The sequence below is a fragment of the Hippoglossus stenolepis genome, chromosome 16 (assembly GCF_022539355.2).
Source record: "Hippoglossus stenolepis isolate QCI-W04-F060 chromosome 16, HSTE1.2, whole genome shotgun sequence".
In the NCBI taxonomy this organism is placed as follows: domain Eukaryota; kingdom Metazoa; phylum Chordata; class Actinopteri; order Pleuronectiformes; family Pleuronectidae; genus Hippoglossus; species Hippoglossus stenolepis.
In genome coordinates, this window is record NC_061498.1 from 5,290,124 (window position 1) to 5,318,002 (window position 27,879).

Below are 27,879 nucleotides of genomic sequence, written 5' to 3' on the forward strand. Positions count from 1 at the left end.
CTATGTGTAGCACTTTCTGTATGAGCATGCGAAATGGGGAAGCCTGGGATCGAACCGCCTGGTAAGAGGACGACCGCTCCCTCTGAGCCACAGCCGCACACTAATATGAGGTCAATGGGAAATCGAATTAGTGAACCTTTGACTACAAGTGACATTGGGTCAAAGTTTTGAGAGCGTTAGACTCGAGATAACAAGTTCAAACATGGTTTATGAGGTCGATGGGAACTTGACGTTTGAAATTCGACCACCAAATTCTAATCAGTTCATCTGTGAGTCAAAGTGAATGTTTGCACCAAATTTTTTAAGGATTCCCCGGAGGTGCTCTTTAGATATAGCGCTCACAAGGCAAAAATGGGTTGACAATTAAATTCATCAACCCTATTCTATTGGTTGGGGAATTTTGACAGACATCAAAAATGCAAGTACAGAAGAAAAGAATACAAGAGCTGGGGAGAAATGCAAGAACAGATGTTTCATGCATGCACGTCCAGCAGTGTGAGTGTGAGGAAAAGAGCTAGAGCTGGAACGCAGGTCCAAGCAACAACATTATCTGAGTGCAAGCGCACAGTTTGAGCACAAGCAGACCAAATCTGAGGGGCTATTTCAGTGCGAGTGCTGGGTTTGGAGTGAAAGCTAAGATCTGAACGTGAAATCAATAAGTCCTGTTCTCAAACTGAACGACCATGCTCTTGAACAGAGAGGAGAAAAAAAACCCCGAAAGGTGACGCGGAAGACAAGAGCACATGAGCTCACTTAACATTATATATACACAGGAAGTGCCTCCCACTCACTCGCCCCTTCATGCTCTCTCTCTCTCTCTCTCTCTCTCTCTCTCTCTCTCTCTCTCTCTCTCTCTCTCTCTCTCTCTCTCTAAACGTTACTCATGGCAGTGTGTTGCTGAGCAGCAGCCAGTCGTCTCTCTCTCCCCTCACCGAGCTCACTCTCTATCTCCTCCTCTGCTCCGTCTCCCTTTACGCGCTCTCAAGCTCGGCGGACGGACGAGACCTTTCTCCCTCTCTCGCTCTCTCCCTCTCTTCCATTTCATCGTACCCTCTTCCTTTATCTTTTTGATATAATTTTTGTTACCCTGCCTACCACCCCCCCTTCCCCCGTGTCAGGGGCAATTGTGGGGGTCCCCAAAGTGTGTGATTGAGAGTGTGTGTGTGTTTTGGAGGGTTTCGGCATGGAAGCAGTGGCACTGTATACGTTCCGTGCCACTGAGGGCGATGAACTCAGTTTCAACAAAGGCGACATGCTCAAGGTAAGAGAAATATCTATCTATCTATCTATCTATCTATCTATCTATCTATCTATCTCTATATCTCTACATCCTACATCTCTACATCTCTACATCTATCTATCTATCTATCTATCTATCTATCTATCTATCTATCTATCTATCTATCTATCTATCTATCTATCTATCTATCTATCTATCTATCTATCTATCTATCTATCTATCTATCTACATACATTACTCATACTTGGACCAATCACCCGGCTCTCTCTGCCTCCGCTGTGATAATTGCAACAATTATAACTTTAGCGCCTACAGCTCTTGACATCCTGTATCCAGGTGATGCTGTTGCTGGCTAAAAGAAAGAGCGGAGCGTAAAAAGAGCAGCATGTAGACGGCTTCAACTTCTTCGGACTGTTACGATGATTGTGAACATTTTCCCATTTGTGATAAGATGTTTTTTGGGGGGGCTGGTAGCTGAGACCATGTTTATACCTTTAAAAAACTGCTTGTTCTGCATCTGATTGTAAACTTAGACGAGTGAGAGATGAGGAGACTGATGGATGACGTATGTGCTGTGAACGTGGAGCTGGAGCCAGCAGCTAGTTTGGCACATAAGACTAGAAACAGTGTGAAACAGATCTAACAACATCTGTCCGCCAACATCTGTAATGCTCCCTAATTAACAGCGATGTCAACGTGCTACTTCTCAGGGGTTAACACACCATACATCTAGATCTTGACCAGCAGCAGTAAGTTCCTGGACTTTCTGCTGGTTGCCAGGAAACTGGCCGATCTATAGCGAGATATGTATAACCTCTTATAAAGTGGCAAGTTGTCATCTTGTGTGCTTCAGGCTTGCTGTTCCGCCTGTTTTGAGTCTTTGTGCCAAGTTAAGGAAACTGTCTCCAGGCAGTAGTGTCATATTAACTGAACAGACACAAGAGTTCCATCAATATCTTCATCTCTGCAGTGATAGAAAGAAACACAAACAAACCTATTCCTTTTTACGGTACGTGGTCTATTTTTGCACTGACATCCAGCTGTGGTGTTTTTCTGACGGTTAGCAGGCCAGAGACATTTTCTGCACAGCTGGAAGTTATTGTCGTAGAAAATCGTCCCTCTAAGACATCAGCAGTTAAAGCTCGGAATTAAAGAGCATGAGCTTCTTTCTGGACTTACAATACGTGCTGGCACCAGCTGTTCCACACTCATGGCAGAGGAAAGCGAAACCAATTTGTCCTCCTCATTCTCTCGCCCTTATCATGATATTGCTGTGGCCACTTCTACGTGCTACTGGTTTGTCACTGATCTCCGCCAAGGGCTTAGAACTGTGGGAAAATTGTAGGAATCGCTTGATGAGGTAGGAAAATGGAAAAACCCATCACATCAAATGGCACAAAAATAACCCATGACATGAATTTGATGTCGTCTAATGGGATAGTGATGCCTGAGGGTGGAATTTAACTTTAATCGTATGCAGGAGGCGAGGTTATTATTCACCCCAGACAGACTCGGTTCCAATATTAGAGACAATATGAGATGGCATTTAGTTTTGTTGCCGCGTCAGTGTTTTCGCAGCAAATAAATGTGATTCTCTATTTCCATGGAGTATTTATGTGCAGATAAAACTCTTTTTTCAAATCTGCACTTGTGACTGGAGAAGCTTTTTTTCCCCAAATAACCTACTTGTAAATCCTGATGTACTTATTTTTGGGGGCTTTGATCAGTGCACGGTGAAATAGTATTATACCAAAGTCACAGAGACGCATTTATTGTGACAAAAAATGGGACGAACACTTAAAAAACGCTGTTCACTTTATCTGCTTTCTTTCCTCCCACTGGGATAAACTGCTGTCTTGTCTTAGTCAAACAGCTCCGGTTCACACTTGGGTCAAACTGTACTTAAACAGCTCTGCACATTTGTTCATTCACTGGCTGCAGCACAGATGAACTGAGCCTTGTAGTATCATCACAAAATCATGCAAAATGTTCAACACTAAAACAAATACTACATTTAATTATCACTTAACATCTTTTTCTTGTTTCAAAATCACACTTTCTACATAAAAAAAGCTTTATTTTGGTCCCAAAGCTTCTTTTTTTCCACCTGAATGAAAGAAAATAGATTTTCTTTTTTACTGTGTCATTTTTCTGGGGGACATTATTTTGTTCATATCCTGCTGTGCCAGAAACCATGTGATCAATCGGGCGGAGTGGAGAGTGGGCTCATAAAATAAATGATAAAAATAGCTTCATAGTTAAATTCAACTGACACTCGGTTTTAAAGCCAAGCAGCGTTGCCAAGATTGACACGAGGGAAGGGGACACAAAAGTGGAGCGTTTTCTTTTTGTTCTCCAAACCTAAAACACATCAATGTGACAATCTGGAATTTTAATTGGATTTGGATGGTGTGACTTCTCTGTTAGCGAGTCAAATCCCAGGCAATAGCAAATTAGAGGAATATAAAAATATGAGTCACTGAAGTTTTTATTCGTTCATGTCCCAGTACAACAAAAGCTCAGGCTGGCGCTGTGTGTGCAGTGGGACACTCAGGTTGAAGGGCATCACTCAGGCCATGTCTGGGCCTCAACTAGAATCTTATTCAGATATTTGCAGTGAAAATGTTCATGCCATAGACTGTATATGGAAATTGACATAGACTCCGGGTTGGGAAAGTGAGGCCATTGCTGACATGCCTGAGACCTGTACTCTTTCAAATGACCAGCAGAGGGTGACCCCACAAGAAGACTGTGAGAAAATGACCCTACTTCACTTTCAAAAAGTTTAAATTGCTGGTTTCAAGTCTTTGATACAGCAAGATGTTTATTTTAAAGCTCGCCATGCATTGGGACGTGGATACCGTGTGATTGACAGCTAGTGCCATCCAATAGGTGCTCGTCGCAGGTGTAGGTGGGCGTGCAGCGTCCCTGAGCTCTCAGTCAGGCTCCACCCCCCCTCTCCTCCAAATATGGTTACTTCTGGTTTCAAAACACCAAGCTGGTGCTGGACAACGTGTCACAACTCGAGGCTTCAAAAGGGGCAGCTCACCAACCAATGGGTGACTACATCATTGAACACCACTTGATTCATGCTGAATATTTTATGCTGAATATTCCTTCATTCATTTTGGATTTTAAATGTGATTTTTAATTTTTATTTTGTAATTGTTAAATCCATTTTTAAGGCCCTGGAGGAGCTGAGTCAGTCACAGCTGAATCATCGGGGGCGGTGGTGGATAAACATCCTAAATATACGTTTTTTAAAGACATGAGTTTCACAGATGGGTCCAAAGGACGCCGCTAATATTAGATCAGCATTTAGAATGTACTGAATCTAAAGAAGTAAATAGTGGAAATGTTAATACAACATTGTGTAGTTGTACTGTTTATTGTTTATTGGCAGCAGAGCTACAGCAAGGCCAAATAATGACTGAAATACAGGTAACGATCTATAAACTTTAACAGGCAGAATGCGAGTGGACTTGCAGAAGGGTATGAAGAAGCAAAAGCTGCAATTTTCTGAGAGAAAGCAGATGTAGGTATAAAGAACAGAGCGCTTCAGAAGATATGAAAGGAAGAAATTATTTATAGATTTGGCTAAACTTGGACTCGCAGTGCTCTGTACCAAGACAGACTATGTGTGATAAGAACATAACCAGGGATCTGGAGTTTTTCCCATGATGCAGGGCGTTACCCAAAGATGTTGGGACTCGGTTAAGTGCTGCTTATTGTTTAACTAATAAAGGGTGGAGCAGTCAGGACGAGGTAAAGACGAAAGAGAGGAAGAAGTGGAGAGCTGTAGATTGTAAAGTGCCCCCTGGCAAAGTGGAATTCAGAAGCAGAATCCAACAAGGAACTGGAGAGGGAGTGTGGTGAGAGGTGGGCAAAGTCTGTGGGTCACAGGGTCACAGTGATGAATTAACCGAGGCTGTGGTTGAATGGGCTTGACAAGAGAATGATGTGCAAATAATGGCCAATCACTCAGCTCTGTGATCGATGGTGAGAACAGTAAATCACTCTGTAGCCTGCATGCGACGTCGTACAGCAGAGTAACCATGAAACTAGCTGGTGCATGAAATAAAGTTCCAAAAGGCAGAGAGGAGACAGGGAAACTTTTTGACAGACGGTGGCAACAAAAAAGGAGCTGAACTCCTTCACAGTCGTAGAAACTTGGCAAAGTCTTCATCTAAGTTCCAACACACAAAGGATTGTATCACATTTGTCCATATACCAAGCACATTGTTAAAATATTCATAGTGTAGACTGGAAAACGTACATGAACTCTGAGGAAAATGAAATGAACAGAAGTCAACTGGAGTCAGGGGTGTGTAAATCAAAGTAAGAGGGGCCTCAGAACACGATCCAGACCGACAGACCAAATTTAGTCTGAACAAAAGAATTGGTTCTTGGTCCGGATCAAACTGAACCATGGTTTGGATCATCTGAAGTGTGGAAAGACTTTTTGGGAAAGTTTCGGACTTTTGGACCAAGAGCAGGAACTTGAGGCAGCTTTATGCAACAGAAGAAGCCTTTCTAAACTTCCAGAGTTGTTTACGATATGACAGTCACACGTTGACTGTTTTAATTTCACCGATAAAACACAGAGGCAATGTGATAAATAAATAAAACAAAAAAAAGGATGGTGAAGATGAAGTGACTCGAGCTCTGCAGGGTTGATAAGACGGAGGGTTTATGAGACGTGTCACTGCAAGCAGCCGAGCAGAGCGAACAAAACAACAGTTTAAAATATCAAAATGACAAAGAATGTCACAGCTGGATTAGAATCACAGAAAAAACCCACATGATTACAAAAAAAACACAAACACACAGTGACAAGAGAGATGGATGAGAAAGTATAAAACAGGTAAATATGAAACTGGGACATATCAGGTGCAAGTGTCTCATCTTTTTTGTTTCTAAAGCTCTAAAGAATACGAACTAGAAGTCGATCTCAGTTTAATCCAAACTGATGCTGAGGTATAGAGAACAACAAGCAGAGAAGGGAGGAGCAGCTGTCATTCACTCGTCGAACCCATTCTGCTTTGTTATGTGAAGCCAAATGTTGTGTGTGTACTTATACTGAACTAATGTAAAAAATATTACATGTGGGATTTGTGTGAATTGATAGCTTGATGTGTTTGTGTTTGTGTTTGTGTTTGTGCTCATCCCCAGATCACCAACATGGAGGATGATCCTAACTGGTACACAGCTGAGCACCACAACAGAAAAGGCTTCGTGCCAAAGAACTACATCAACCTGCGGCCGCACGCGTAAGTATACACACACACACACTTTGATAGGACGTTGATGTAATGCATTTCCTAGTCCCTGACCTTATCCTCAACCTTCACAACTACAAGCTAAACCCATAACTTTACGTGTAACTGTCACTTTGAGAGCTGAACGGAAACTTAACTCTCATCTGAACCCTCAGTCTTACGCCTAAATGGCCCCACTTTCCCAAACTGTCCTTTCTCTGTGAAGCCGATAGCTCAAACTTGTCCCGAGGCTTCACGCACGCGCACACACACGCACGCACACATATTCATTTGCAAAGCAGATGAATACATTTCACACGTCCAGCACTGGTCCGTCTAAGCAGCTCATCAGTGAGTGTGTACGGCTGCAGGCGTTTTCTGCTTTGGACATCTGCACTCCGGCATAAGGCAGCCTACCCAAAGGGACACACTCGCTGCTTTACATAATCACACACAATGCAGCCGCGTATGAAAATGTTTACAGTGAAGCTGCTGGTACACCCTGAATCTCCATCAGATGGTCATGCACCAGCTGGGGCTTCTACTTCTTCTCGCTGTGACAAACACTAAACTGACAGCACAGCCATTGCAGCGGCTCGAGCTCATTAATGAACACTGGTGTACGGTCCAGTTGGAGTGTGTGCACACCACAGGGGAGATGTGTTGTCTGCTGGGAATTGTGTTTATGAGAGTGTTTCCCCTCCTCCTGCACAGAACCAATGTAATAAAACCCAGAGAACACTGACCCTGTGACATCAATCGAGATCATCCTTTAACTTGTCCACCACACTGGATATGTTCTCTGCTCATATGAGTCATCGAACTGCCGTGGTTGGCACGCAGGATCATGAAAGCAGAACATCATTTATGCAAGTCTCGCATCCCGGCAAACTGCTCGACTAAGCAAGACTAATAAGCAAAAATAATAAAATGAAAAAATGACACTATTACTTACGCTTCACCACTGACAAATGAAATCCAGCATTCTGGGATTTGTGTTGAGTGCATATTTAGCCGCGCGTTTAAAAATAACTTCACAGACGTTCTAATTTCCACCACACTCAACAGCTCCTTCATTTGTCAGCATTGATCTGTGCAGTGCCGAACAACACAAACAGCCGGAGTTTTTTTAGGCTTTCAAACAAACGCCAGAAACAAGTTTGTGGGTGCGAGACACAAACAACAAAGCCGTAGCATCGCTGACGTCTTTTCTTTCAGTCTGACTTCTGTTCTGTGTTTCCTGTCGTTCCTCCAGCTGGTTCGCCGGCCGTATATCTCGCGGTGTGGCCGAGAGTCGACTCAGACAAATGGGGTGTGGAGCTTTTCTGGTCAGAGAGAGTGAAAGTGCCCCCGGAGAGTTCTCCATGTCCGTGAGGTAGGAGAACATTCAACAAATCTTTGATCCATGTATTTGTTTTTAATGACATATTATTACCATTCTTCACGTATCTTCTCACGACTGCAACCACCCTGTTTCAATTTCTGCATCTGTGGACATATATGCGCATCCCCTCCACACACAGAAGTGCTATCAAAAAGTTCCGGGGACTGATTCTGCAAATCTGATTTACATTTGGCCACCAAATCAACATGTGCAGCGAAACACTGCTCCCAGCGCTCCTGCCTTGATTGGAACGCTCCCTGGAAGTCCCGTTCTGTAAGTGTGTCAAGCGCCATCTGCGCCACGCACTGGATCTCCTCCACTGTGTCAAAACGGCAACTCCTCAGATTGCATTTCATTTTTGGGGGGGAAAGAGGAGGAAGTTGCGGGGGAGCCAAATTTGACAAGTAGGCCAATTGGAGGGCCTGTGTTGGTGGAGCCAAAGCCCACGCTGTGAGTGGGCGTGTTGTCATGACAGAGAGGCCAATTGAAATCACGCCACAGTTAAGGTTTGTTTGCACCGGATGGCCTCCCGTGGACACTTGAGCAGAGTGCAAAATGAGAAGGTCTGACCCTGCACGGCAAATTCACAGTCCAAAGAAAACCAAGAGTATGGCCTCGGTCACACGGGTCTCAGAGGCTGTGGCTCGTCCACTGTCAGGCTGCTGTTCGGTCTCTGGGTGACAGTCGTCGACGGCCGTGATGATCCTCAACATGAGTGTGAAGCAGAATCTGAAGTTTCCTCTCTGCACAAGGTTGAGGTCCATGGAGAAATTTCCGAATGCACACATGTTGAGCTGCAGTTTGCACCTTCACAGCAGGAGCATTATCAGGCCTCGCTCCGTTCGTGCGCGACAGGAACAGTCAAAGAACTTTTTTTAATCGCACCTTGTACGTTCTGAGCAGTCACAGGAAGGGGGTTTGGAGGACATGGTGTCGGGAAGAGGGTAAAAGGGAGGATCTGCAGCCCCTCTGGCCCGATGTGAGCTAATCCTGTGTGGCACACTGTGGCATCTGGAGCTGCTGAACCGGCCGATCCGTTGTCTTGTAGGGGGGGTGAAGGTCAGGGATGCAGCTGAGGCTTGGCATTGTGCTCCTGGGGGCTGTGTGGATGTTAGAAGAGTGGAGCCAGGGTGGTTGTGTCTGAAATTTGGCTTTATTAAGAGAAAGGTCTGGAACTGAGGGTTGGCTCCTCACTTCCAGTTGGGGGCTGTAAGATGGCTCAAGTCATGGAGTCAGGTTTTTGGGTTGTTCTGAGGTTATTTCAACGTCTGGGCTTGACACTCTTTCCCAGTGGATTTGTCTCATGCCTTCGGAAAACAGGACAGGAAAGGAGAAGGAAAACTAGGTTGTGAGGGAATTAAAGGGGGAAATTACAGATGAGTGAGGGAAGAGGAGGGAGGTGCTGTGTGTAAAACAGGTTTGCCAAGAGGGGACAGACAGGATTTTGCTGCTACTTGTTTTTTTGGCACTTTGTTGGTGTGTCTCTCCGGCTGTTGTTGCTGGATGGTGCAGTCGCTTGAAAATTGGGTCAGGTGTTTGTGTGCCTGTGTGTGTGTGTGTGTGTGTGTGTGTGTGTGTGTGTGTGTGTGTGTGTGTGTGTGTGTGTGTGCATGTGTGTGGTCCTTGTGTACTGACAGCTCTCCTGTCGGAGGAGATGTCCTGGCAGGAGTAGCTGTGAAGATTCAGCTCAGCCCGATCAGATCCACTTTCACAGTCATGAATGGAGCCATGAGAGGGAGTTTGTTTCTAATTGTAAAAAACTAAGTTAGAAATCATGCAAAACAACTTAATGTTATTTTCACTGAAATTAAAATGAAATCCCTGGCTGCAATTTCCTGGTATAATTGGCTTTTTAAAAAATTGATTAATTTATAATGTGACAATTTCATTATATATATTTAAACTAAGGCTCAGTTTCATTTTCATCTGTTATCACTTTGATAAGTTGATTTGGGTTATAAAGTTTGAATAGTCGCTCTAAAGTCAACGTGTCAGGTTTTGCATTGTTTTGTCAGCCGAAGAAGTTGGAGAGTTTGATCAAACCTTAAGGAAAGAATAAAGTAAACTTAAATCTCTAATTCCTATAACTTAAAAACTTGTAACTTGTGAGAAAATAATAATTCCTGCATTTATTGAGTCATTAAAACACTAAAATAACACAAATGCTCAAACAAGCATGCCGGGCAAGTATATATGAAACTGGTATATAGAAAAGCTGTGATGTCATAGTTTCCCAAAACGCTCCTTTTTACACGTAAAATGTTCCTTTTAAAATCTGCACTTTAGACGGTGTTTGTAAAAAATCTGTGTTAGTGGTTTAAAGTGTGGATGAGAGGCCCGAGACGCGGAGGGAAAAAGTTAGTTTTGCAGAGAATCCGCATTAGTGCTGACAGGGCATCAGAGACAGAGCAGGGGGGGGGCGCCTTGTTTAAAATGCAGACGACAGAAGACAGCAGAATACTTTTTGAGAGGTGTGTATGAAGGAATATGTGACGGGGGACTAGCTTCAGACTGTGCCTAGTGAAACTGTCCCAATGGGTTATTTATTAGCAGTGTATTTTTGGAAAGTGGAGCGAAGTGACGCCAACCTTTATAGAGAGAGAGAGAGACAGAGGAATACATTTTGCTGAGCTCGGCTTTACCAGCTCTTTTTGACTCAGCAGCAGATGCACCCAAAGGACGGATTTAGTCTTTTCCAAGTTTCTCACAATAGTATAATATCGATCTATTCCGAAAAAAAGTGTGTTTGAAGAGCTCAGATACGTCAACGTAGTTCTAAACAAAAGGGCAGGATGTTGTGTAGCGGGTTCCATTTTTGGAAGTGTAGTCGAAGAAATGTAACTCTCACTTTTTCTCGAATGGAAAATCTCACTTCCTGGTTCTCTTGCTCAATATCAGTCCCTCACCTGCACATTAAACCCGCAGCTGAATGTTAGAACTGTGTTCAGGCTCCGTGAGTCATCACAGGACACGAGATGTGAAGGTCTCCCGAGATTATTTGAGTTTTGGGAATCTTTTAGTGTCGTTTTGTTTACTGCCACTTTCTCCTTGAAACGATACTAAGAACCAAATGTGTTTTCTTGTCTCTTTGTCTGTGAGAGCATGACATCACTTCCTATTTGAGCACTGGATATCCTCTTGTGTGACACAGACCAAGGTTGTTCGACCACAGCTACGTCCTGCTCGACACAATGTTCTTCGAAACGAAAACAAAACAGCTCATCAACACCCAGGTGGTTTTTGTTTCCACTGGCCTTTGTCTTTTTATCAGGTGAACATCCTGCAGAACAAAAGACGTTTTTCTTTCACTCTGACGGTTTCGACTGAGCCAAATGTCTGTCAGCAACCTTTTTGTGTGTCTGTGTCTCAAGGTCTTGTTTTTGAGGGAGTTCAATCCAGGTGCTCTACCCTGAGACTAAAGCAGATATTCTTTAAAATCTAAACCATGTGGTTTTTTTGGGTATTAAGTCCAATCTAAGTAGAGATTTTCAGACCAACTCGTTCTTCCAGTAGCTGATGGCTCATACGAACTCGGCTGGTCGTTCAGCCTCCTCGTCTCTTACCAGGTTCATTACTCTAAAGGGGAACCATTAAAGGGAACTGACCCTTTGGCTTATGCTTATTTTATAGCTTCATAATCTTCTCCGCAAGTTCGCTGTCCCATGAATGTCGTCACTCGGGGGCAATTTCACACCGAGTGACTCCTGATATCCCCTCAGACAGCAGTTAATTTACTTTGACAAGTTAATGCTCATGGATGCATTATAATGCACAGTCAGTGAGTTATGCGGGGCCCATTTTGGAATAAATATATAAGTGCAATTAGCTTTTTTTCTAGGTTAAATTCTCCTGTGTGCATATTTGGAAAGAGACGACCAATACGGATACGACTCCGATGTCTGAAACACTTCTAGAAAGTTAACTTGGATTTGTTCAACGAGATCTTAAGCACACACATTATATAAAATCAGATAGAGCCAGGCTAAATGTTTCCCCCGTTTCCAGTCTTTCTGCTAAGCTATGCTAACCAGCTTCACATACACTCAAACACATCAATTGTATAAATCTCAATTCCACCGTTGAAGACAACTTTGTCTAAATGTGGAGGACCCATCGAAAGAAAATGGTGAATTGCTCTTTTTTTTAGCTCACACCACAGTTAAATTGCACAATTTACAGTTCAGTGGCCAGAGCACAGCTGAGAGAGACTTGAGAAAGACGGAGTAGAGGGCAACGTTTAAGAGAAAGAGAAAGAAAGAGCGACAGCAGATAGAATACACAGGAAAAGAGAAGAGCTGAAATAGGACCAGTCAGGCGTCTGGGAGACAAAAGAAGAAGAAGGATTTGTCCAGTCCCGCTGTTACCAAGATTGAATTTATAGGAAACTTCAAGGATTAGTTGGAAATTTGGGGAATTATTTGCTTTCTAGTCTAAGGTCATACGTCATATGTCTTATAGTAGCTGTCTAGGGTTAGCACAGAAGACAGGGAACTAGCTATAGCCAAAATTGGTAGTTTGCAGTTTTTTCCTGGTTAGGCCTGAGTAAAGCTCGTAAGGGTTCGTATAAAACTACTCAAGAAAAAACTATGGCTTTCGATTCTAGCTTGTTGAGATTTCTCTACTTGAATCAGATGATTTCTACCCTCAATGCATCTCTGCCTTAACAATTCATATATATAATCTCGTGAATCTCTATTATAGGGATTCCTTGGTTGAGGTTAAATTGAGCTAGATGCAGATACGAGATATGTATCCCCCTGAAATACAGGATCTCTAAACCAGATTGTATAAGTCTGTCCTAATTTCCAGGCTGATACCCAGGATGTTTGAATTCGTCATATAAGGTTTCACATTTAATGAGTCTCGAAAGTATCATGAGTTTTTATGTGCGTGGGTTTTGAGTCTAATTAAACATCTAATGAGGAGCTGGAGATGATGTAAATCTATACAGGGATATCTTTTCATAAGCGAAAACTAACTCTAATTAATTTGCAAATGTATGTTTTCTTTCTGATGAAAACCGACTGGAGAAGACACTGTTTCTTACTTTCTCGGGCTCATATCATTTTTTTTATCTGAAAGGCTCCTTATTTAGCAGTCAACACACTTTGCAGCCACCAAATATACTTTTTTCCATTCTTCATCTCATTCGTTTCATCCCAGCTCCGTCTCTCTCTCTCACACACACACACACACACACACACACACACACACACACACACACACACACACACACACACCCCCACCCACTTCCTGACCCAACTACCCATCTATCGAAGCAGGTGACGGTGGTGGGGGTAGTGGGGGGGCTTTTATAATGCTGCAAAAGGAGCTGAACCACTCACCCACTCACTGGCTTGGCTGACATGCAAACCACAGGATGACACACAAAACACACAAAATCGCACACAAGCAGCACCTACACACTCACGACCACTTTCCCACCGACAGAGCTGCCACACGTGAGATACAAGCCGCTATCGCACACATGCATCAGACACACGTCAGCTGCCACTTGTCAACTTCTTGACACGACCACCAGTTACACACACACACACACACACACACACACAGACACACACACAGAGAGAAACACACAGTTAAATCGACAGCTTTAGGTGCTGCAGACATCTGCAAACTGGACCGCAGATTAGACGGGTTGGGGGTCGGCAGAGTGAGAGACAGTCAGAACGGGGGAAGTGAGACTAGATTGATGGAGGAAGTGGAGTGACGACGATGGACGGATGACCTCCGTGCCTTTTGAATTGTGCTGGCACACAGCAAAAACTTCTGTCCTCATCTACAGTATCTCTCGCTGTGTGTTCTATCTCCGCATCTATTTCATTTTCCCCCCTTCTTTCAATCTTTCTCAGCCTTGTTCTGTCTTAATCTCTCTGTCGATTCGTTCTACGTGGAGAAATCACATAATCTCTCTATCGCTGTGGGCCTTAATTACACTGGATCAGGGAGATGAGAGGGCACTTGGAGAGAGAGAGTGTGTTTGTGTGTGTGTGTGTGTGTGATGAAGCTGAGACAGATGCTGTCTGTCTTGTTATAGCACACTAGTTCTCTAATGTCTCTGGGTAATAAAACCTTTGTCAGCTACAACATTTTATCCACTTTCTCTCGTTCTCCTTTTTATTTCTCTATTTCTTCACTTTTTTTTTACAAACTAACAGTCTGCGCTCACCACAATGAGATCACTGACCTGTGGTTTGATTTCCTCAACGTGCAGAGGCGTCGCTGAACTGACACAACACGCAGAGCTGCGAAATCTAACATGAGAGATTATCGTTGGCTCGGAAACTTTACTGGTATCATTATATATTTGTTTTATGTATTTAAAGACTGGCTTCATGCTTTTTACCACATGTAGCCAGTGCTAAAAAAATAATACTATAAATTTGTTGTCATTACTGTTTGTGTGTCTGTCAGCAGGATTATGAAATACAGGACCAATTTTCTTGAGGCTTAGCTGAGGAGAGGACTATGGGCCAAGAAGAACCCATTAACCTTTTTCTTTTTTACATTTTGCAACATTTTCATTAAATTCTCAAGAAATAATGTCGAGATCTTGTTAAAAAAAAGAAAACAGGCATGTGTAGAGTATATGAAACAAAAATACAGACATAAATATACAATAATACATTTTTGCAAATACGTTTTTTTGCGGTTTGCAATAAAAACATATTTCTACATTTCTTTCTACATGTATTCATTCATTTCTGTATTCCTACATTCATTCATTTATGTGTCCGTATGGTAAATAGGCAGTCAGGGTAACTCAGTCATATACAAGCTTGGTTGTGATCATTAATAAATGTGGAAATGTAGAAATAAATGAGTGAGTACATTTATAAATTAATAATTTAATGAGTAAAAGAATAAGAAATAAATGCAGAGAAATTGCCCTTTTCATCGCAAACTGTATTTATTTATATATGCTAATGTCATATTTGTGCTTCATATATATATAATAAGCGAAATGTGTCCAACCTCAGTGGCGAACGTCTACTCCCCAAGTGCCGTTCTTGTTCCTGTATATTTCCACTGGATTTATTTTACCACTGCCTTCTTATCTGTGAGAAACCTACTTTGTTTTATTTGACATATCCGTATGTGGGTGTAGAGACAACCACTGGATGAAATCTCTGCCGTGACGCTGGATGATTGCATTTTTCTGTTTCCAAGTCTTTCTGCTAGGGCATTAAATTTTAAGCGGACATCTTTTGTATTTCAAAACGGACTCGGAAACAAACAAAATTGCGAGACATGGCATGCTCCCAGCTGCAGGAACCCTAAACGAGATGTGGTGAACAATAACGTTTTGTTTCCCATCCCTATAAGTATTTGATGATGAGGCTGTTTTAGAATATTTGTGAATGCCCTGAAGGAAAAGTCCTTGCCCTGTCTGCTCCGCACCCTGTCTTTCATCTCTAAACTCTTTTCTTCACCTGACACGGCTTCTGTCTTCATAAATCCTCACAGACAAAACAGCTGTACAGGTGCACAGCTTGTGGCAGTGACACAGCCCCACCAGTAGGAGGCAGCAGAGGGGCAACCCCACAGCCAGGGGTAATGGAGATTCTCAGACACATTCAGTTGCATGTGTGAGTCAGCGGAGGATGAATCGAGAGAAAGCAACAGAGACACAGCGGAGCAGATAACAAGAGGAATTGCGATAGGGAGGGAATAGTTAGATAGAAGTCCCATAATAACGAAGAGTGAGCAACACAGAGAGAGAAATCTGGACCCAGAGGCACAGCAGAGGAAAGAAAGACTGACAGATAGCACTGCTGCTCACACATAACGACTTAATGTTCAAAGACTACAAAGGCTGGTACAGTGTCAATCCCAAAAACAAGTCAAAGAAAATCTTTGGAACTGAAAAGAACGCTGCAGTTTCATAATTTTTCAGAGACGGGCTGAGGGTGAGAAGAGGGGAAACGAGGGCACGCAGGGTGAGACAGAGGAGGCAGAGACAGAAGGGCAGGGTGGAGGTGCAGCTGAATGCCATCCAGTCATCAGGGAGTCGGTCCTGCTTGTTCACGGAGCTCGGCGGCTGAATAAGAGAGAGGAATCCTGGGTGAGGAGACAAGCCGATGATCATTCACTTTCCCTAAAGCTTGGGACGGTGCCAGCCAGTCGGACCAGATCCAGGAGGAGCCTGGTGAGGCTCAAATGCCAAATTGTGATGGATCCAAAGAAAAGACACGACATTTATAGGAGGAACCTTTTACATTGAATATTACTATGAAAGGATATTGACGCCGTTTTTCCAAACAAAGGTTTAAAGCGTCATTAACACAGGCCGACACACACACACCTACTCTGTGATGTGTTTAGAAACATGGGGGAGTTGCATTGACTTCCGCTGCATATGATGATGCGGTTATATAACATGATCCTGGTGAGATGTCCAGATTTCTAAAGATAAGCTTACAAGTTACTTAGCAACCAACACAGAGCCGGATGGAGGAGCAGGTGTGATTGCCAACAAACACAAGGCAAACTTTACTCACAACAACGAGGCACGCACACTTCAACACAATGGCTATTTCGGGTTTGTGGCATTAGCTCAATTTTATTATTCTTTAGCGACACAAAATGATTTTCTTTCATCGAAATTACTGGTGCAACAATATGTTCTGGGATTTTCTTTACATACATTTGTGCAGAATCTACAACCCACATAGAAGCCTTTGTAAATGTGACTGTCAACATTTCCCTTCCAACATATGACTCACACGCACTAAAATAAACAGCATGACTGGTAACCGCCTCCAATCTCTACTAATTATATTGATTTGGATTTTCAGTTTGGCTTTTTCTTTACAAATATAATGTCTGTGTTTTTTGTGTCGTCTCACCTTTGTCTGGCCGAACATGAACGCAAATGAAAATTTATTAAAAGAGGAAATACAGGCAACACCCCGGTTTTTTTTCGGACCAGGAAAATAAAGAGGACGAATGTTCAAATGTTCGTTTCTCCAGTAAGTTTGGTTTTATTAGTTATTTGATGCTATAAAAAAATGGGCTTGAAATGTCACGATTGACATCTGGGACAGACTCACGATTGGTCGGTCAAGGACACGTCCCGTCACAGGGCTCTGGCTCCTCAAATTACATCTTCGGCTGCAGGTGGCAGCGTTGGCATCTGGGACATTTCGGCCTCATTCGTCCACTCATCCATCTTCATACACACTTTAAGGCTCGGACACATGTCACATCCATTTTTAGTTTTTAGTCCAACTACACTGAGCTCCTCAAACAAGTCTCTGACGCAGAGAAGCCAAACACTGTAGCACCCGTAATAATTGACTGACACTCCTTGAACCCACTGGAGATATACGAGGGAGCACAAAGCGTTGTGAAGGCCCCTTTTTTTTGGGATGAAAGGCTGTTGTGAAATTCTCTCTTTCTCTCTGCTCATTTGTTTTGCAGCTATGGCGACCACGTTCAGCACTTCAAGGTGCTGCAGGATCGCAGTGGTCAGTACTACGTGTGGGACGAGCTCTTCTCCTCGCTCAACGAGCTGGTGGAGTTCTACCATAGCAACAGCATCGCTAAGGAGAGGAACGTCTTTCTGAGAGACCCCGAGCAATTCGCCAGGGTGAGCTTTGTTTGTTTCTTTTTTTTAATTCAGTTTAGCAAACATTTCTATTTTCAAATATAGCGACCGAAGCAAATTAGACAACTTTTAAAAATGTCAAATTCGCATAAACACACAAATAAAATTCAGTAATAAAGCAGTAATAACGATATTCCCTTTAAAAGTAAAAAGTTACACAACTATTTTCAAATTCAAGTCCTTCCTGTAACTTCCCTGTGACTGATTCATATTGTGTGTGGGAGATTTACAATTATTGCAAAGAGATGTGTGACTTTTTTTCATTATAAAATGATTGTACTTAATTAACGTTGAGAATAAATAAGATATTGATTGATAAGAACAAAATAAACATGTTTTCATGAACAAAGAAATGATTATTCTTATATCACACGATTCGTTTCTAGTGATTCTCTTGACCAAACTTCTCTGAACATCCTTTTGTCTGACTTTGAACTCACATGTGTCTTTATAAATTATTTACCACTATTTTATCTTTGCAGTGTCATTTTAAATCTCCTGTCATCCTTCATCTCCTTCATCCCCCTCTTCTATATGCTGCCGGTGAAACTACATTTTGACGAATTAAATCTTTTTTTCCATCTAATGTTAAAACCCCGACTGTCAGGACAAACATAAAATGGTCCCGGGAGTTCATATTTCATTTTGCAGTGACTCCAAATCATACTTATAGATATAGATATATATATAGAGATTTTTCTTTTTTCTTTATAACAGCTGACAGCTATGGGAACAGTCTATATGGTGGTGAGATTTGTGACCGTGGCAGCAGGGCTTGATATAGAGGTGCAGCTCGTAATGAAAGATCACAGGGGTGCCGCCGGTTAGCAGCGGAAACCAAATCAGTCATCTTGGGCAGGGAGCCAAAGGGAGGGAGCACTGCAGCGCTCGGGAAAACTGATTTTAAAGGCAATTATTTACCTCAGTCAGGATTTTAGTCCCTTCATATAAGTCTGGACCGAGCAGTACTTAAGTTTTGTATTAGTCCAGTTTCCCTCCAATAGGTCAAGCTGTCAGGATTTTACTCCCATTTGAATGAGATATAGTTCCTTTAATAAATCATTGCAGTTCTAAGTAGACAATCATCCAACGCTGTGGAGGGAGAACTTGTCATTCAGGGCGTATCCCAAACTTCACACAATGTTTTCTCTCAGGTTCGGTGAGAGAAAGTGCACAGGACAGGTAGTTCCCATGATGCTGTCACATGGGAGAAGCGACTGTTGTCATTATTGTGAACTCATTACGCTGACAAGATCACATTGCACCATAACTATTCCTGGGGAGTGGCACAGGCAGGACGCCCGCAGGCGAGCCCGGTCGCTGCCGGGGAGGGGTTTGATCCACAGTGATCCTGACGTGACAGCGTGTTCTTATCACTGCAGCAGCGGCCGCGTGCTAATACTTATCACATCGCACTTACCTCAGCATCCTGGCACCTGGGAGCAGACCGACAGTCCTAAGGGAAGATACGGCGTATAATTCTATTTGATGTACTGTACAGCAGGGAGGGTAAATTAAAATTGACTGAACAAACTAACCTTAACCGCAACAGACGTTCATTCATAATCATTCTCGCACAAGAGCTATAACAACCGGCCAATAAAACCTAAATTTCCACCATACTGACTATCTGTGTTTGACTAGTCTTCCTGACAGTTTGCCCAGTAATGAAGTCACCACACTTTATCTTTATCTTCATCTCATTTGGAAAGTCCCTCCAAGTCTGGGATTAAGTGGATGTGACAAGGATCCAGATACGATCAGGCCAAATGACTCAGCGGTGACACAGCTCATTATTTGTGGTGACGACTAAACATGTTTAATGGGGATTGTCAAAATCTCCCATGACCTTTGTGGGCAGGGCCTACGTGTTAATTCAGATTAAACCATGATTTAAACTCCTTATGGGAAAGATTGTAGGAATCTAGTCCGGTCAATTTTCAAAGATGTAGTTTGAACAGCAAATTGGATTAAATGTTGAATTAAAAGGGCTGTTGGTCCAAGGTGGACTTCTCGCAAAGTTAAAGTAAGTGAAAAACAATTCTAGATCCCCCCTTTAATCAAAGCCAACATTTAAACGGTTCCTCTTTTGATCATTCCCCACCCTTCAACCAAGTTTCAGTAAAATTGGTTGTGTAGTTTTTTGGTAATCCTAGCGACACAGACACACACACACCAATGAAAACAGGTAATTCAGTTTTTTTTCCTGAATTTCTAAAAAGAATAAAATATCAAGCGCTATATCACTAAAGTCATATAAGTTCATGACCATACGCAGCCCTTAATCATCTGATATGAAAAGTGTCGAGTCGGTAAGACTGTCTGAAGCTTCTGCTCTTTTGAAGATGATCCACGTGTATTGATCTCTGTGATGTGTGAGCTTTACTTCAATATATATATCTGGACCTTCAGATGGAGCGAGCGCTTTCTTTTCTCCCTCCTTTTTTATCAACTAATTTCTCAAACTTGATCTTCTGTCTCAGAGGAGGTTGAGTCGTTGCCGGCGGTCTGCTGCCGCTGCTGTATTTCACCTGGTGCAGACGCAGCCTCTCGGATGAGGATGACAGGTTTTGATCCTAAAAATAGTTCTGTCGTTTCGCAGAGCAGCATCTCACAAATGTCGCCGTCGTTTCGTAACATCCGGCTTCAGAACTTTAAAACTTTACCACATTTTCTCTCAAAAAGTTTCTAGAGAACGGTGCATCTTAGTCCTCTAAACAAATTGCAGCCGGAGCAGGTGCAACCGAAGCCGTGCATTTGGCTTCAGGGTGTTGTGATGACAGTTAGAAGAAAGATAATTTACCCCTATACCTGCTTAACCTGCATATTCCCAACCATCATTCTGTCATTGTCAAAATGAACCTCTGTTGTTAGTGGATCCACAGACAAACCCAAGTCAGGTAATGTTTCTGTTTCCTTGGACAACACCTGCATGAAATAAGGACAGTGGGTGTTTTATGGTTATACTTATTATTGCTATTATAAAATAGATTGAAGACATTAAGTAGATGTTCATGCTTATTTATTTAATTAGATTCCAGAGGCCAAAGGTCACGGTGACCTCATATGAGTCTGGATAAATATATTTGTTGACTGAAACTGCTCAATTAATCGATTCATAGTTTTATCTGCAAACTGTAAATCTTCTAACTATGAAAACCTAAAATATTTTACAAAGATACAAAAAAAACCAAACAGACGAACAGGCCTCACGTGTGAGAAGCTGGGACTTGATGTTCTGGCAGTTGTACTTGAAAAGTGACTCAAACAACGAGCTAATTATCAAAGAAGCTGCAGATGAATTTTTTCTGTTGACTGATTAAATGAGTAATCATCTCAGCTTCATTCTTCAGGCAGTTACTGCTCTATTAACGACACTCGACAGGACACTGAATGTGCACACGCTGCAATGAGCTGGATACGTTTCTAGCTAGATAGATAAAAAGTATGCATTGCAGTATCAGGTGCAATGTGGAACTTTATTTTCAAACCTTTAGTTTAAATTCCCAGGGTTAATTTGACGATAAGAGCAAATGACTCGATATCATATCCTGATATTTGCCACTGGTCAGAAGTAAAGTCACATCGTTAACATGAGGATTCAAGGTTAATGACGATGGTTTATTCTATAACATCCTGCCTCAGGTGTGAAGGATGAGGTCAGAGGTCACCTTGTTGTTTACTGTTATGTTTAGATGTAATACGCCTTGGGTGCTGTAGGTGCTGTGTTTACATACATGACTCCTAAAAATGTATTGTGCTTCCTTCATTGGGCTGGAAACACTAAACTCGGATTCAACAACTCAGAATAAAGAAAAAGATGCATGAATACAGTTCATTTAACATCTTTCAGACCTCAGTAGCTACAATACACATCTACAGTATATTTACCTCCTACTGCCAAGCAGGTTTTCATCTGCATTTGTTTTTCATTAAAACGGATTATGCAAAAACAACTGAGCCGATTTCCATGAAATGTTTTGAACATGGCCCTTGGAAGAACCCATTCAGGTTGATAGCAGACGTGAATAAATAGGCAGATCCAGGATTTTTTTCACTTTCCTTGTTGCATTTGTGTACACAGACTTGAGAGTGAAGGAGAAGTTCAGCGTGAGACACAGAACTGTATTGCATGACCCTTGTGGACGGGAGCACAACTGCAGCTGAAGCTATGAGGTCCGACTGTCTGCGTGGACGGTAAAATTGTTATGGACGATAGCGTGAAACTGAAAAAGATGAAAGATGATTCTCAAAATTGGCCTCTAGATGTGCTTTGTTCCAAATTATTACTTAGTTAGCGTACCACCGTTGCTTTTTGCGGTCATATACAGTACCCCACGTGTCATTCCAACACGTACTCATTGGTTGTGACTGTTCTTGAACTGCAGGTCACGGTGTTGCGTCGTCACGACCTGCAGATAATCTGACAACGTGCCCCACAGCCCAACGTGTCGTGCTGAAGTTGCAGTGTTTACCTACGCTGTGTTGTGAGCCTCAGAAACAAAAAAATCTGTCGGTCCACATCGGATCACGGCAGATGAGTCATACCTTTATGTTCGTGAGTTCTTGTTTACTTTACCGTCTGTAACTGTTTTAATTAGAGTCTCAAAGGGGTCGGCCATATTTTCCACGATCTATTTTTAGAATGGAAATAGGCAGTGATCCAGCAACAAGCGTTCTGTAAATGCAGATCCACTGTCTGCCAATGTACTGCATTATGTGATGTACAATAGATTTGCTGCTTCAGATTTATTATTATTATTATTATTTTGGACCTCGGCATTAAATCATGTCAAATTAAAATTAAAAGAAACTTTTCTTGAGTTATTTTCTTCAGCTTTCCAGGCAGCCTGTTTTTTTTTTTTTATCTTGCAGCAGAACAAAGATCATAAACTCCATCCTACCTTTTCTTCGGTATCTTCTTAGATGTTTAAGCGTATCATGTTCATCTTTAATCCAAGCCGGGGGTCTTTGTCTCTGCAGATTAAAACAAAGCTGCGATTTATTTGTCATTTTATAGAAAGTCATCATCACCTGGTCTTTATATCTGTCGGGGTTTTATCGTGGCCGTCAGCATCAACACTGCTCGGATCGCTCGCTGCATTATGGCTCCACACCGTTCAGTCCAATTAAAGAAATAATATGTTACAATTCTTCAATAGAAAGTCTAAAAACAACTACGTTTTATTGACTTGTCTACTTACATTATACAAAATATTAAAACTCAAAGAAATACACTATTTTATTCAAGGTAACAGGATATTTCCGTCATATCCGCTTTACTTTGCTCATCTCTGCTGAAACTTACGTTGCAAACGACATGTGACCAAGGACAAATAAACAACTAGCCAGTTAGCCAGTCGGCCGCTGGCTCCTCGTAATGGATCATATGTTTTCATTGTTGTCTGCGACGTAAACGTGAATTAAACTTTGATACGTGACCTAATTCGTGAACATGGTCAAGTAGAGCGGTAAAGAAAGCAACTCCCATGATGCCACGCTGCTTCACAACATCAAGTCTTTTTTTATTGTTTTGATATAGGGACCGGAGTTACATATTGTACGTTTAAGGCTTCATTTACCTGGATTATTATGTCAGACAGATAATCTAATTGGAAACCTTTTCTATCCCTGTCAACATTCCTTCAGCAGCTCTCCTCCCGGCCTCTGCACCCTCGCTGTGTTTGCTCTCTGCCAAACATATATATATAGTAAACATATTAAATATTAAATACTAATATTGTACCCACTTCTGCGGTTACCAACATACCGGTGCAGGTTTTAGTCGGTGACACTAAAAGCACAGAAGTACAAGAAAAAGCGAGTTCTTACACCGCTCCCTTTAGAGCTTTAGATTATTAATCGACTGTATGAAAACAGGGTTAGAAAGAACTTGTGTTAACTGGAAATTATTCATCGGGTTGATTATTCCTTGGCTGCACTTATCTTTCTCACTGTTTCTGACACCATCACATGATCGCTGTTTTTTATTTTTGTTTTTGACGATAAGAGTCAGTTTAATAAATCTGGTTTAATCTATGTATGTAATCCATGTTGCAAAAGCTTCTCAGATGTTTGTGGCAATGGCCTCTTAGATGTTGCAGTTTCTTTCTCGTGTTGTCTCTGCCATTGTGCGGTTTCGTCTCTCCAAGCTAATTCCACATCAGCTCATTACATGGCCCGAGATCACTTCTTATCTCACCACGGCAGGATCGGAAATAATTCTCAGTCTTTTTTTTTTTTTTGTCACTTCTCCAACCAGCGATATCCCCAATGTCCTCGTGTCTCTAAGCTTTTTCTTCAAATAAGAAAGCTGCAAAACGTTGCCCTCTTTTCTGAGGAGGAAATGGAAACAGAGGCTTTAAAAGCCCAGTGTGTGTGTGTGTGTGTGTGTGTGTGTGTGTGTGTGTGCGTGTGTGTGGAGACAAATCTATTACAGAGCTGTAGCCCGCTGATGTTACGGAGCTCCGGCTCTGGGTCGGAGCTGATCACAGAGCAGCCGAGCACGGCAGATATGGAGAGACCCTACACTGCTCCCTCCAAACTGCTGTTTACAAGTTGGCAGTGAAAAGTGAATGGGTTCTTCCTGTGTGGTCATTCATATATACGCAAAAGTCACAGGATTGCGCACACACACACACTCGCTCACACCCAAACACTCACACACAACCGGGAAGTCTAGACGAGATCAGTAACACAAAACAGGATAAGGCTGTGAGGATTTCTTTAGATTGTTAGATTATGTTTGTCTGTCTTGTTTCTAATCCTGTCGTCTGCTTTGGGCATACACATGTTTGTGCCTGTGCCTGCCTCTGACTGGATGCCATTAAACTGGGCCTTGGTCTACAATACTCAAAAGAATTAAGCCAGGATTGCAACACAGATCACACACATCCTACAGTCTGTCTTTATGTCTTTCTGTGTTTCTCATCAACCGCTCATCGGGGTTGTTTTTCAAACTCGGGGGATTTGTTGCTGAGGAACCACGGAAGTATATTGTCCACTGTGAGGTTTTTTGTTGGGATGAGCAGTTGTCACGTCTCTGTGATCTCACCCGATCCTCATAGTCACGGGTGATGTCACACAGCTGCCAAGTTTGAGGACAATACGCTGAGCCGTGCTCGAACGACAGAGGTGTCAGGGTTTATTTGAAAGAGTCGACAGAGATGAGAGGAGGTCAGTTATCGGTGCAGGAGAAAAATAAACGACTTTATATGATCTCGAAGAAAAGCACATTATCTGTGGGTCACAGTTTAACACAGATCTGTTTTTAGAAGCCGTGTGTGTGTGTATGTACTTTATTCAAAGCCAATAATAAACAAAGCTGATGAGGAGAAGAGCTGTGGAGCCTGATTTACATATTTCATCAAGATATAAATGTTTTTTTTTGTTTTGCTTCGTACCCTGATTTCAAGCTTAAAGCCCAAAGTGCAGCACAGATCCAAAAGACCTTTTTCTTAACATCATGTCAGGAGTGGAGATAAAGCTTAAATATGGCTTTTTTGGTATTTGCCTCCCTGTAAGTCTGTCAGTCACAGTTTTCACCTCTCTTAGTCAAATTCACCTTGTCAATATTTGTACAGGGTTAAACATATTTGTGTTTTAAATGTCCCTGAGGCAACAAAGACAATTTTTTATGAAGGAAAAGTATTTTTTTCTGAATAAATATTGAATGAAAATGATAAATAAAATATAGAATTTGCTTTAATGAATCATAGAATACATTCTTTATAAAGTGGACACAACTTTATGCTCTCTATGAACTCTGTCATACACCAGGGAGTCAGCTCATGCGTCAGTCTTTTTATTTCCACCTCCTCCACACAAATAAAAATATTTTTCTCTCCCCCTCTCTCAGATTCTTAACATCTTTTTTTTCATTAATTGATTAAAAAATTAACTATTTAACTTCTAACTAACAGGCACCGATCGAGTAGTTTAAGGTGTGATGGCAGAATGATGACCTGCAGTAGAGGAAGATGCAGTGCGGACAAATCATGTTAAGTTCCAGCTAATTACTACAAAACATAATGTATTAATAATATACTATAAAGTTTTATAGTTATTATATAGTTATTCAATTTTGTGGCTGATTTGCAAACAGGTTTCTGTGTTGGAGTCATCAGACTTTTTGCATGTTGTGTCATGTTGGTCTTGTATAACAAAGGAGGCGTTTTGAATTAAGCGGGGCTTCACTTTAATTATGCGTTTGTGGCAGTTCATTAGGGACAATGGCGGCTTCTTTGTTGGTAAATCAAACGTTATATCGGAAACGGAGAGTTTTTCTTCTGTGAAAGAAGAGCACAGGACGGCATTGAAGGCTTTTGTCGATGGAAAAGATATTTTCACTCTTCTCTACAGATACAAAGACCGGGTGACAGTGTCTCCGCCACAAACCACTAACATTGAAAACTAGTAGATAGAGAAGGAATGAGTGGCTCAGCTGGAAAAAAAGAAACAGGATCAAAAATGGGGGTTTGATTTCATGAGAGTCTTAAAGAGTTTGGCTCAGAGACGACTTTTATATTAACTTTCTCTGTTTGTCTTCTTCCCTTCCACAGCGTCCCCATCACGCGCACGCCCTCTTCGACTTCGCCCCCCAGCACCCTTCCCAGCTACGCTTCCTGCGCGGCGACGTCATCGAACTCATCGACTGCTCCGATTCGCTGCGCTGGAGGGGCCGTTGCCATGGGCACGTGGGCTACTTCCCACCGGAGTACGTCCAGCCTATTTACCAGTGCCAATGAACTGACGCGTCAATCAAACGCAGAGCCAATACCGCAGGCTCCTCGATTGAGCCATCCTGACCCTCGCCCCTCACACTGCTCCCCTGCTCTGCACTCAGCCAATTAATGTCTGGAGCGGACGACCGACGAGCTGACGCTGAACTGCTCTTATGTTACTGACTCCTCCAATTTCCTGTGATGTCACAAGCCTCGTCCAATCGGTTGCCACAGCCGCATCAATTGCTTTCACCCGATCCCACGACCCCACTTCTCTGTAATCATAAGAAATTCCAGATTTGGACCTATACACTGTGGAGAATTCACAGACTAACACACACACACACCTAGACATAATCATTTATTACAGCTTATCAGCACTGGTGCAGACTAAATAAAGGAACACGCACACACACACTAACCTGATGAAAAGGAATGAAGGGAGTGTGTGGGGCCCACAGGAGCGAGCGGAGGAGGGTCAAGGCTTCCTCTGCTGCAGATGAGTCAGGATTTGCTCCGGCACCTTGCAGCCATTCCCACAAGGAGATCCGGGGAGCTGGGCGGAGACACATGGAGAGTTATTGTGTTCTGAATAAATGTGAGAGTTAGTGAAGACTCGGTGGAAACTGACGGCAGATTCCTCTTCTTCCCCCGGACTGATGTGTGTGTGTGAGGAGAGATTCTGGGTTTAAAATGTGGGCCTGAGTACTTTATTTAAGTGTATGTTTGTTGGGTGACAATAAGAATATGTGTGTGAGTGTGTGTGTGAGAGATGTTCACTCCCCAAAACACTGCTTTGTTTTATACATATACACACATAGACGAAAATGTAAAAACGCTCATCTCAACTTATGGACCATTTGTTTCTATGTATTTATTCTTATTCACGTGAAATCTTAGAAAACATATATTACAAGTGAGAATTAAACATTGTACAAAGCTTTTGTTCCTGTTGCAGCGAGTTGATGAAGAGAAGCACATTTTACGTGGTGAACAGTGAGAACGAGGACCGGTCTTCCTTAACCTGTAATGACAAATCATTTCAATAAAGTGATGCATTTATCTCTTTGAACGTGACCCGTGGACATTATTGTTCGGTAACATTTAAATCCATGTTAAATTGATTTGTCGACTGAATTATTAATTTAACACTTTGCGAACGCAATATAGTTTAAAGACGTGGTATCAGATCAGTACATAAATTTCATGTACTCGACGATTAGTATTAACGTTTTATCGACGGCCTGGTTCCAGATCTCTGAATTGCCTCCTTCCTTTTCTTTTATTTCATCAGCTCCGATAGAATAATGAAGTGAAACAATTAAAGAATTAAATGAATCATGATAAATGTCACTGTTTTGAGTTTAAAGCCTGTTTTTTGCTCCTGAGCAAGAGTTGGGGTTTTAAACGCTCTTTATGGACAGAGAATTTCACAAATCTGAGGTTAATCAATTATGTGTCACATCTCACAAAGCATAAACATTATAGCGACATATATATTGGACTTTTGTTTTATTGCTAGTCATGAAAATCATATAGCGATACTTATTTATATTGTTTTATCACCCGGCCTTACTACAACTATTTTAATTATCGATTCATCGTGAAAGATGTCAAATTAGAATGGTTCCAGTCTTTCCAGT

At 42.1% G+C, this 27,879-nt stretch overlaps 1 protein-coding gene across 1 annotated transcript; it reads left to right on the forward strand.

The window, feature by feature from the left end:
• Window positions 1–872: 872 nt before the first annotated feature.
• On the forward strand, window positions 873–27,308 carry grapa (GRB2 related adaptor protein a). Its single transcript, XM_035181300.2, has 5 exons — window positions 873–1,261; window positions 6,413–6,510; window positions 7,754–7,873; window positions 17,327–17,495; window positions 26,075–27,308. The coding sequence occupies exons 1-5, from the start codon at window positions 1,184–1,186 to the stop codon at window positions 26,258–26,260; spliced, it is 651 nt and encodes a 216-aa protein (XP_035037191.1). The 5' UTR covers window positions 873–1,183; the 3' UTR covers window positions 26,261–27,308.
• The last annotated feature ends 571 nt before the right edge of the window (window positions 27,309–27,879 follow it).